General features: G+C 35.4%; 1 protein-coding gene across 1 annotated transcript in view; it reads left to right on the top strand.

Annotated features, from left to right (window-relative positions):
• syvn1 (synovial apoptosis inhibitor 1, synoviolin) overlaps positions 1-11672 on the top strand; it is a 13104-nt gene extending 1432 nt beyond the window's left edge. The window contains exons 4-16 of the mRNA NM_212735.2: positions 1-75; positions 1207-1255; positions 1483-1586; positions 3396-3522; positions 3608-3707; positions 4045-4110; positions 4816-4932; positions 5013-5170; positions 5254-5400; positions 6298-6438; positions 7960-8143; positions 8255-8367; positions 10929-11672. The exon at positions 1-75 is cut by the window's left edge and continues 78 nt beyond it. Coding sequence (NP_997900.2) covers positions 1-75; positions 1207-1255; positions 1483-1586; positions 3396-3522; positions 3608-3707; positions 4045-4110; positions 4816-4932; positions 5013-5170; positions 5254-5400; positions 6298-6438; positions 7960-8143; positions 8255-8367; positions 10929-11101 — 1554 coding nt within the window. The 3' untranslated portion in view covers positions 11102-11672. The remainder of the gene's footprint in view (positions 76-1206; positions 1256-1482; positions 1587-3395; positions 3523-3607; positions 3708-4044; positions 4111-4815; positions 4933-5012; positions 5171-5253; positions 5401-6297; positions 6439-7959; positions 8144-8254; positions 8368-10928) is intronic.
• The last annotated feature ends 793 nt before the right edge of the window (positions 11673-12465 follow it).

Below are 12465 nucleotides of genomic sequence, written 5' to 3'. Positions count from 1 at the left end.
CGCTTTGTGGCCCTTTTTACCTTGCTGCTTTTCCTCAAGTGCTTCCATTGGCTGGCTGAAGACAGGGTGGACTTTGTGAGTAAACTGAGATTTTAAAGGCACCAATTGAAAAGTGTTATTTTCACTGCATTTGCTAGATTTGTTAGGTTTGAGTTTGAGTAAAATTGAAATATTTGTTTTATTCTATAAAAGTCTGATAAAGATTAAAACAAAACAAATTATCATTTAGAACAATTGTAAAAATGGCAATATGTCAGAATAACAAATATTTTCAGTTGAAAATCAAATTTGTCCAACCGATATTGTTTTCTTAACTGTTCTTAGGTAAAATCATTGGTATTATCAAGAGCAAAGTCAATATCTTGTTTTAATTTAGGAACAAAAAAAAGTAGTTTACAGAATAAAACAAAAATGTTTTTCTCAAACACAGTATGTCATTATTTCCAGAGAATTGTTATGGTTATTTGGATTCATTAAGTATAGATTTATGAAAAAATGTTAATGTTTGTTTTATTCTATAAAGGTCTGATCATTTCAGATAGTTCTGATAGTTTCTTCCCAATCTTTTAAATACAATTTTTGTAATTTAGAACACTTAAAATGACGATGTGTCAGAATAACACATTTTTAGTTGTTGTGATTTTAAAATCAAATTTATTCCACCAAATGTTGATTTCTTATCAAGTAAAATCATTGTTATTGTTTTGTCTAAAAATGAATACAAACATGTTTGAAAGCAACATATTATGCAGTACAAAGGCAATATGTTTTGTTCTAATTTAGGAAGAAATGACATCCATAGTTTACAGAATAAAACTAAGTTTGGAAAATGGAAAATTAAATGAAAGGAATCATGTTTGTTCTATGTTGAGCCAACTCTTATCCTTTTGATTGGCCTTATTTCCTTTGGGTTATGCAGTTTAATTTACAGAATTTCTACAAAGTATGTTGTAGACTGTAAAGTCGCAAACTTTTTTGGTGACATCTATAATGCATGTTTATTCTCCTCATTTAAAATATAAAATACGTTCACAGATATTTTTCTGATAACTCTCTGGTTAGTTGTTTTGGAAAATATAAACAAATATTTTAAAATAATGTGAACATAAACTTTCTCTGTGAATTTGTTTTGAGTCGTTACTGCAAATGTCACATCCATAACACTGGAATTGCTCATTTAATATAATATTTCTATTTTATTTTTAGATGGAGAGGAGTCCGAACATCTCATGGGTCTTCCATTTTAGAGTGCTCTGTGAGTAAAGTATGACTGATTCTCTGTGACTTGTGTAATGGTGAACCAAATATATCTCTTACTTCCTTTTTACATGTGAAACATTTAACCCACTTTTTTCGACTATGCAAATTGTTGTGCTGCACCTGCATTTTGATTTTTAAGGCATTTGACTTTAGATTGCCATATGTGGATCATTATTGCATCATTTGGTGAGCGTGTCACTAATACTTTTTCCTCTTGTACAGCTCTAATGGTGTTGCTGGGAGTGATGGACTTTCTGTTTGTCAATCATGCGTGTCACAGCATTATAACAAGAGGAGCGTCAGTGCAGCTAGTTTTTGGATTTGAGGTGAGCTTTAGTTTATTTCTTTTTGAAAATTGTGTGGGATTCTACAAAAGTAAATATCAGTAATATTCAATTAAAGTTTAATTAGACCTTTAATAAACCTTTAATAAAGGTTAATTTACTTATTCTCGTATAGTGTTGCCAGCTTTGCAGTTATCTCACACAGTTGGCAGTTTTTTAATAATGCAGTTTTGTTAAAAATGATGAAAGTTGCAGGTTGCATTTTTTGGACTACTTTCATAATGTGATGCTGCTGAAAATAATATGTATTTTTTACAAATACAAAATGAAAACTGAAACTGTTCTCTGAATTTGTATTTGGCAACCTAAAAACCAATGCTAGTTAGTGAGTACAACAGACTGATGAATGCCAAAAAATAAATAATATAAGTGGCAATAGTTATGCCCACATCTGAAAAAGGTATTTAGAAGTTAAAAGTGAGTGAACATTTGGTGGCAGTAAGCCAGTCAGCATGTTTAGACGTATACTGCTTCTACAAAATATTTGTATTGCAAAATATCAGAGAATATATGGAAAAACTTTCATTTTGAGGAAATCCAAGAATTTACTCTGATAAAAGTTCCTTTTTAATTTTTTTTCATTCGTTTTGGCTGTGTTTGTATTGGGATGGAGAAATTACGTGGACCTGGCAACCCTGTTCTCATTTCATTAGAAGCCTTTAAATAATTTGTTCATCTTTTAAACACAAATGGAGATATATTAATGAAGTCTTTTCACACACAACTTTAAAATGTTGAGGTAATAAATTAAACTCCTATGAATCGGGTGGTTTAATCCAAATATTATGTAGAGTCATAATTTATTTATAAGGTGAACAAATGTGCTTTAAGGGTGAAAGCTAATAAAAGAATTTTGGGTGGGTAGTTTCAATGGAGAGACAAAAATCTGTCAGATTTCATGAAAATGCTGCTCAGATTTGTTCTGAATCTAAACAAAATGCTAAATGGTAGAGCTGGGCCATTTGGCCTAAAATCCAAATCTCGATTAATTAAACATTTGAACTCTATTACATTACGAATAATAAATGATTATTTAGTTTTTTTTTATTTAATGTTTTTGCATTCATAGTTCACTGACAAGTTTTGTATAGTAAATATGCTCGAATATTACAAGTGAGAGTTTTGAATGACGGGTGCATTACTTGATTTTAAAATATTTAAAGGAGAAACGCACACTATCTGCCATCTATGATTATTTATTAAAGCCCAACACTGAACAACTGAAATTACAACACACACTGGCTAAAATTCGGCTCTTTTCGCCACCCACTGTCATCACCCCTACCAAACCGACCAGTCACCAAGCTTGCACTACGTATTGTTGTGACGTGTGAGTACATTTTTCGGAGAGGTGCGTGGGTATGTGAAGGCTGTGCCAGACTGTACTCGTGCCCTTGGCAGAAGTATAATATCATAATAATATAATAAGTATAAATCATAATATAATAAGTGTAATTCAGCTTTAACAGAGCGGGGTCACATGACTCACGTTATTGAAAGTAATTGAAAAAATTGAATTGATGATAGATTCTGAATGCTGATTTCAATTACTTTGATTAATCACCCAGCCCTACTAAATGGATTGGAACCACTTTCATTTTGGGGTAAACTAACAATTTAATGAATGGCCCTAAACTTTCTCAAATATGTTGTCATTAAAACCGTCAAGCATTTTGGAAATCTGAATCTAAATCTTTTTTAATACTGTTTTTAGAAATTAAATGGCTACTGTAAATCATTTAATATTATGAAATTTATTGCATTATGAAAAGTATTTTGCTTTTGTTTCAGTATGCGATCCTGATGACTATGGTCCTCACAACCTTCATCAAGTACACTTTACATACAATTGATCTGCAGAGTGAAAATCCATGGGACAATAAGGCTGTGTACATGCTCTACACAGAGCTCTTTACAGGTACATCACACAGACCCATAGTGTGAGCTAGTTATTTATTTTGTAGCCAGTGCGTTAACAGACTGATATTAAATTTGTCCTTCAGGTTTCATCAAGGTGCTTTTGTATATGGCATTCATGACCATCATGATAAAAGTGCACACCTTCCCTTTGTTTGCTATTCGACCCATGTATCTTGCAATGAGGTAAGTGATGCATCGTTGTGTTTTGTTTATTGGTAACACTTTATACAAGTTTAATTAATGTAGTTTATAACATTGAATTACAGTATTTGTTCATCTTTGTTAAAATTGATTGAAAATAAAGACTTTCATTGTTAGTTCAACTCGAATGATAACTAATGATAAATTAACATGCTCAGATTCAGATTTTAATAATGCATTAGTAAATGTTAAATCATTGATTAATAAATGCTGTCAAGTATTGTTGATGTTAATAAGGACATGAACTGATGAAACCTCTTTGTAAAGAATGACCACTTTATATTATCCTTTTTTAATATGCTAAATGTTTCTTCATCAGGCAATTCAAGAAGGCAGTAACAGACGCCATCATGTCTCGACGAGCCATACGTAATATGAATACTCTGTGAGTGTCTCTCTAACATTACTTTAATTTGCAAGTTATATTTTAAACTGAATATATTTGTATTTTTTCATTGTAAAATAATTGTAATTTTATCTTATTATTTTATCACTTGCATATTATAATATAAACATTTTCTCTAAAGTTTTTATTATTTTCAGAATTATTTTTTTTTTTGCTTATTCTTACATGTTTTTTTTTCTTGATATTGTGCCATGTTTAAAATTTACTATTTTATCTTTTTCAAAAGAAACATTTATTGTTTCGTGTTTTCAATTGTTCAATTGCACAATTTTATTTTTGGTGTTTTAAAAAAACAAACATGTTTCCAGAAAAGAATTCATGAAAAAAAGTATTGCTTTTTTATTTTAAGCGGTACCCATAAGTCACATTTAGTAGTACTGTAAATTTAAATTTAATTCAGAAAAGAAAAGAAATTATCCCTAAATTAAATGAAATATTTGCAATTGTAAATTTCCTCTTACTCCAGAAAGAAAGCAAACGTGCCTGGCTGAATTTGTTGAAAGTAAAAATGAAATGATATACTTGTGGGAAATAAACTATACAAATACTCATGTGTCTTTTGTTTGGCACAGATCCAAATATTTGCACAGTCTGTGCATGTTTTGTTGTAAATTACAGATATTAATAATAGAATGTATTTTAGAAAATGTCATGTTCTTCACAGTTTCCCCCTTTTTCTTACAGCTATCCAGATGCCACCCCTGAAGACTTGCAAGCCACCGACAATGTGTGCATCATCTGCAGAGAAGAGATGGTGACCGGAGCCAAGAAACTGCCGTGCAACCACATCTTTCACTCGAGGTTCATGTCCACAGTTTGTGACAAATCTCACTTTATTATTGATATCTGCATGAATATTCACTTTTTTTCTGCCATTGCAGTTGCCTTCGCTCATGGTTCCAGAGACAGCAGACGTGTCCGACCTGTCGTATGGACGTCCTGCGAGCATCTCAGCCAAACCAGACGCCTGCCCCTCCTGCAGCACAAGCACCTGCCCCTCCTGCTCCTGCCAATGCCCCTATACCTCCACCTGTCAATGGTAAAAACTCCAAAACCTGGCCAGTGCCGAATCTGATCTGTGCGATTATTAGCATTGTAAACCATCTCTGCTTTTCTGTGCAGTTGCTCCAGGGATGATGCCTCAGTTTCCTCCTGGTCTGTTCCCCTTTTGGGGTCCTTTTCCTGGTGCGCCTCCACCTGCTGTTCCCGGAGCACCGGCAGCTCCTACTGACACTCCACAGCCCAGCAGTGAAGGAGCGCAGGGAGCAGGTGAGCACCTCTAATGCTACACACACTTCCTATAAAAATTATCAAGTTCCATTGTAAGTCTTATTTCTAGTTTATTTATCTAAAAATTCTTAAATCCAGAAGCATTTTTTAAAGCAGGGGTTCCCAAACTTTTCAGCTTTTGACCCCCAAAATAACATTCCAGTGACTCGCGACCCCCACTGTCCTCGTAGGTGGTTATAAACATACAAACATTGCACACAACAGTGCACACACACCAATAGGAACTATTGGTTTAACTATACACAAGCTTATTGACAACACAAGAAAAGTGCAACAGTCTAACAACTGTATAGATTTTTATAGTCATTATTCATTTGTTTAATTTCATATTAACCTCATTTAATGGTTCATATGAAATTAGCTCCAATTTGCTTCAACACACCTGCTTGGATGTTTCAAATATGCATAGTAAGACCTTGATTAACTGTTCAGGTGTGTTTGATTAGGGTTAGAGCTAAGATCTGCAGCACACCGGCTAGTTTGTTACAAGTTTGGTGACCCCTGACTTATGATATTTTTGGAAATCATCAAGCATCCCAACCGCCTTCTTTGGGAACCCCTGTTCTAGACAAGCAAAACATATGGTCTTGTTTTAAGACATAATGTGGCAAAATTAAGGGAGTTTTTCCTCAAAACAAGCCAAATAATCTGCCAATGGGGTAAGCAAAGTAATCTCGTTTTTTCTTTTGAGAAACTCCTCTTATTTTTGCATTTCATGTCTTAAAACACGACTATAGTCTAGAAGAAAGTGCTCCTTGATTTTAAGAATTTTTAGATGTTTGAATTAGAAACCAGACCAAAAAAATCTAAATAAGAAAATTATTTTTTTTGCAATGTAACCATGATTCTGATCATGGTAATCCTTCTGTCATGTAGAATCAGGAGCTGGCGGTTTAGCCCAGTCGACTGCAGATGCTGCCTCTGCTGCTCCAGGAGCCATGCCTGGATTCCCCTTCACCATGCCACCACCTTTCCCATCAGCTCCATGGCTGCCGATGCCTCCTCCACCACCCTTTAGTAAGTCTGTAAACCCCAGGACCAGTGTGAAAGACACTCTGGAAAATTGCACTTGTTTAAGAGAAAGAAAAGGCAATTTAATTCAAATTTATATGGGTTTGATTCCGTTCAGTTCTGATTTTTGATCCTTTATTTTTTTTTAAATATTGATTATTTATCAATATTTCATTTAAAGGTGTCTAAGAATGAAAAACAGGCTATATCTAGGCATAACTGAATAATATGATTTCAGTACATGGAAATGACATGCAGTGAGCCTCAAACACCATCATTTGCTTGTTCTCATGTAAATTTTGGAATTGAATAATTCTGGTGATAAACAGGCCAATTTGGAACAACAACACACACACGCACACACACTCTGATCTATGTGACCATTCATGTGCAGCTAGTGACTGATTGGCCACAATGTTTCCTAGTGAGATTTCAACAATAACTTGCTATGTATATGGGACTCTTATTTTGAATATTGAAACGGGCTCAAAGAAAGAGTAAATGAGCTTTCTGTGCATCAGGTTAAAACAGTGTTCATAGCTCATCAGAATGCACAATAAATTGATTATAAATGTATTCAATGTGCATCTTTTGTTTAACATGCATATTAGGAAACTTGCTAACAGACAACAGACACGTGGATTACTTAATATGAGTGTTTAATCACATTTGTGCATCATATCATATCACTTAGCAGTAATTTTTTTCTGGAGTGAAGGGACGCCAATACATTTCAGTAAGTCTCAGTAAGAGTTTGATATTAATTCCTGCTTTTTCATATACATTACACAATTCCTCTAAATACATTTCTGTCAGCCCTTTTTTCATTATGTATAATTACAGTTTAGTCTATATTTCATACACAACACAACTCTGGTGCATTATAGGTTTTTCTGGCAGCATAAATATTTCTGTGACTTCTTCTAGCTAAAATAAACTTCTCCACAACTTCAGTTGAAAAAATATCATTTTTCAAGGAATCTACTCTTAGGAATCTAAATATTGTTTGACAACTGAAGTACATTATACATGGACTTCACACAGGCACTGACATGAGCTGCTGGAGCATCAGATCAAAGCAGAGCTTATTAATATTCACAACCATTTCTCAAAATTAAGCTTATCCTTTTGGAGCCAATTTCTAGAGTCGGAAATGGACCTATACAACCATTTCTGGAAAACTTTTGCATTAGCTTAAGCCACATTCCTTTTCTTTTTAGACATCAGAGAACAGTTTAACATATTGTTTTAATTCATCAATGGCACCTTTAAAATGTTAGCTTAGTAGACGTGGAATCTGTATTAAAATACTAAACCTGGCCACTGACATCCTCCTACTCAATCAATGAAATGAAAATTAAATAAAAAAATAAAATAAAAAATCATACTATGACGAACAATACAAGTTTCTTTATTAGAATCAATAAAAAAAATCAACTTTTATGTATTTATGTACAAAACAATATACAAGGCAAACCCTTTTAGTTGTACAGTAAATTGGATGAATCCTCCATGTGTGTTTTGTAGTGTCCTCGATGCCGCCGCCACCATCCAGTCTGTCCAGCATGTCTGAGGCTGAGCTGAGAGAGCTGGAGCAGGAGGGCCGGCGGGGTCTGGAAGCCAGACTGCAGTGTCTTCACAACATCCACACTTTGCTAGATGCCGCCATGCTCAACATTCACCACTACCTCAGCACCGTGGCTACTTTAAGGTATGCAAACATGATCGGATCTGCTTGATGGAAAGTTGCACATCCAGTTCTTACCTCTGAAATCCCCATGTATTTTTTTCTGTTTGTTTTTTTATTCCACTTCCTATTTAGTCCTCCAAGATCAGAAACAAACACTGGCGAGACAAGTGAATCTGCGAATGTGGAGTCGTCTCCGTCCACTGCCAACACGGAAACAGCCGGTCAGGAGATCCAGTCTCAGAGCGGTGAGTGATAAAACAGGACACGACTTCAAGTAAACACTGTGTGTATCAGGGGGGGTATTCCAGAAAGCTGGGTTAACTTACCATCTGCTAAACCCTGAACTCTCGGTTGATTAACCCAAAACCTGCTTAGTATGTCAGTTCCAAAACAGCTGATAAGAGTTAGTTAAATCAATATCCTGAAGATAACTGCAGGGTAATGTGCACGCACAGCGCATACCTGAATGCATTTTCAGCAGATCGCCAAATTCATGAGTCACCATAGACAGTCACGGTGAGAAAAAATGGCAAAGCACTTTACAGAGACTGAGTTGGAGGTTTTAATGCTGATTTCAAGAAATGAAGGCCGATTATAAAGAAAAAGCGATACACATCTGCATCAAAGAAAATGAATATAAGGTCATAAATAGATAAGAAAAGAAAATAAATAATACGAGAAAATTTGTTAGTTTATTAAATTACGCATGCCACCCTTCCTTTTATTGTAATGAAAAAATTAAATGTAACTTGAGCATCCTTTTCGAGTATGTTGTCTAATTCTAACTTAATTTTCCTTCCATTAATTTCTTATGGCCACAATAATGATGTGTATTGACTAGTATATAAGGCTTATAGAAATTGTAATCCTTTTGGAGCTAAAAAAAAACTGTCCAAAGTCAAAATTAAACACTGACACATTCTCTTAAAAGGTAAGATTTAATTACTGGAGCTGTATTAAACACTCTAGAATATTCGTTCTGTCATGCAGCTAATAGAAAGGAGGCTGAGGCCTGTCTAACTGCTGTGGGCCACCAAATGACTCTGAGGAGCTGCTCTGTCCAGGGGTGTAGCGGACATTTTAAAAGTGGGGGGACAGCTGTATAAGATCCAAATGTTTACTTTCATATAATTATTAATCACCTGTTTCTCAATAATCTGTCTCTAAAAGTGAGGGGGTGGATGCTGTCATCATAGCAAAGATAAAAGAAATCAGTTATTAGAAATGAGTTATTAAATCTGTGCTTTAAGCATCTTCACTGTATTTTTGATTTTATTATTGATAAATAATAAAAACAGTCGGCAGCAGCAGGAATATCGCACGTTGTCACTTTAAGAACAGTGCGGCTCTGATATGGTTTCTCTTTCTCGTGTCTTTTGTGTGTGCTCTGCTGTCCGAGGCTAAGCGCGGTGCGCGCGCAAACGCGCACACGCTACCTGTCCGAGGCTAAGCACGGCGCGCGCAGACACAACAGCACGTGCTCTTTTGCGCTTTTAAAAATATGAATGATGCGCATCCCGTGCTGCAAAAGTTACATTACAGCACATGCTTTTAGTCATTTTCAAGTGGAACTGAGCTTTGCAGAGGCAAAGAGTTTTCACACGTGTACAACTGGAAAGGGGGCGGTACGTGATGGAATAATCGTTTATCTCGATTAATGGTTTTTCATAATCGTTAAAAGCCAAAATCAAAATCTGATATTCGATTAATTGCACAGCCCTCCTCTTAAGGGGAATGTGAGATGAGAGTCTGATTGGTTTAATGCACCTTATGCTCAAAACACAGCCATAACTCATTAAGAGAATGAGCACAACCCTGTTAGACCTGTGTTTTTCCATCCTTAATAGTAAAAGTGGATTCGGACATTCCCCTAATGCTTTTCTGCCATGGGCCTTAGACTTTGCGCCTAGATCGTTAAGATTGTGTCCTTTTTCTTTTATTTTTGCTGGAATAAAATGGAATTGGCTATGGAAAAAAATAATAATAGTTTTTAAGTTCAATAATATTATTCCCCAAGTATTTATTTATTTTTGTCCAGTTGGCTACAGCACAAGCTACTGTTCTTAAAAGTCTTGCCTAATTCACCTAATTTACCTACTTATCCTCAAGAAGTGCTTTAAAATATGATTTTTTTTTTATATTTAATGTTTGACCTAATCTCAACCAAAACGCAAAGATAGGGCGGGAAATATTGTTGCTCAATAGCAAAAAAAAAGCCAATAGCATTTAGATTTTATCACAGCTCTGCCAGTGACTGGTTGAGATCAAGCAAATCAATTGAAAAGGAAACGAGAAGCGTCTTGAAGGGGGTCGGGGCTTGTCAGAGAGCATTTGACTGGTCAAGATTTGACGTGAAACAAGTCACTGATTGATTTAGGCGAGCTTTGCATGTTTATATCAGTTTTCTATCTTCTAAACGTAAATTTTGTCACTGTTTTGGAGTGAACTAGCTTATAGATATCCTCAAGACATACTGATACTAACATTTAAAAAAGTGTTACTTTAATTTCACTGGACCGTTAACCTAGTTATGCCTTTTAAATAGCGCTTTAAGCTGAATACCGCTGCTGTCTTGGCAAAGATGACAGAAATTGGTTATTAGAAATTTATTTCTAAAAAAAAATCATGTTTAAAATGTGTTGGAAAAGATCGTTAAAATATTAAAGTGAGTTTATTACATATTTAACATATTTCAGAAGTTTATTTGACCTCAAAATGAAATTACACTTTTCTTCTTGTATTTTATATGTATGCGTGTAAATATTTATGTATACATGAGGCCACCTTTCTGTTCTGGTGTCCGTAGGAGAATCTATAAATGGAGCAGCAGGCTTTTCTCAGCCAGACTCAACCACAGAAGGAGAGAGAGATGTCAAGGAGGAAGATGAGGATGACGGTGAGCCGAGCGCCGCTGAGTTGAGACGCCGCCGTCTCCGTAAGCTGGAGACCACAAACACTCCTGATCACGGCAACCTTTAAAACTAGCATCCGTCAATTGACTTCTGACTCTAGAAACACTTGTTACGGACTCTTGGCCACTTGTTCAGACGTCAGTCTATCTGAGAAACGTTCATCTGTTCTTAACTGTCATTTAAATGAGGCACGAGGCGCTGTATGGAGGATCTGTCATCACGCACTGGAGATACTCAGCTGGAGAACTGGTTTCTGGGTAATGAAGCGTGACCATCTAAAGTTAAAAATCTTTGAATCCGAGTGTTGTTGGGACTTTCCTCTCTGAATGTGATTTCTGGCTCTCGGAGGAAGATAAAGGTCTGTGGATTTCTCATGTGCCCTTAAAAGTGGATGTTTCCCCTCTTCTTTGTGTATTTTCATGATTTCTAGCTCTACATTATAGATTTTTTCTTTTCTTAGATCGACTTTGGTTGTGTTTGAGGACGGCCATGATCTAAACTGCGGAGTAAATTAACTTACTGTACATAATGTATAAAGTGTTTTAATAGGAGGATCTGTACATACTCCACAATAAAATGTTGGAAACAGACGGGTGGATGGATGGATGGATGGATGGATGTTTAGTGTGGATATCAAATACTGCTATTCCTCTTTTTGGCTATTTTTCATTTTGTAAGGATCTTTTGTTTGTAAGCACTTGACCTCAGGTGATCATACAGTTTTGTTAAAATTCAGTTAATCATAATAATACTGAACCAAAATATATCATATTTTTCACAAACATATTAAGCAGCTCCATCTATTAAAATGGCTTTTGAAAGATCGTGATGCTGAAAATAAATCATAAGAATAAACATTTCATTTAAATTGCAACAATATTTTGACAATATTAGCATTTATGATGTATTTTTTTATCAAATGTAGCTTTAGTGAGTATAAGAGACTTTAAATTTTTTTAAATATCACTACTACTACCGACTGGGACTATTTTGCTTAAATCATTTACAGTTGAAGTCAGAATTATTCGCGTCGTACCTGTGGGGGGTGAGTTGCACGTGACGCACCTGAAGAGCTGGGAGGTATGCTGTGGAGAGGGGTGTGCGACGTATTTAAGGACTGGATGGTAAACGCACAATTTCCGGGCGATTATTATTCATTTACGGGCATCTGGGAGTCTCTATTCATTTGCAGGAGACTCACAGAACTTCCGGGAGACTTGGGATGTCTGCAATTCACAAGACAACTTTTCACCTCGACTAGAAATCTCGTCGCGATTTAATCTTGCGAGATCTTGTCATAAGAGATCTTGTCCCATCCCTAATAATCATGCTTGATTAAAATAGTCCGCAAAAACACTTATTCTTTAAATTCTGCTGGTTGACACATTTGCCAAATGTTCCTTGCCAATCTTCAGTCAATTGTAATCGTTT

This window comes from Danio rerio, chromosome 14, assembly GCF_049306965.1.
Source record: "Danio rerio strain Tuebingen ecotype United States chromosome 14, GRCz12tu, whole genome shotgun sequence".
Classification (NCBI taxonomy): domain Eukaryota; kingdom Metazoa; phylum Chordata; class Actinopteri; order Cypriniformes; family Danionidae; genus Danio; species Danio rerio.
Note: the sequence above shows the minus strand (reverse complement) of the source record. Positions and strands in the feature narration are given on the sequence as shown.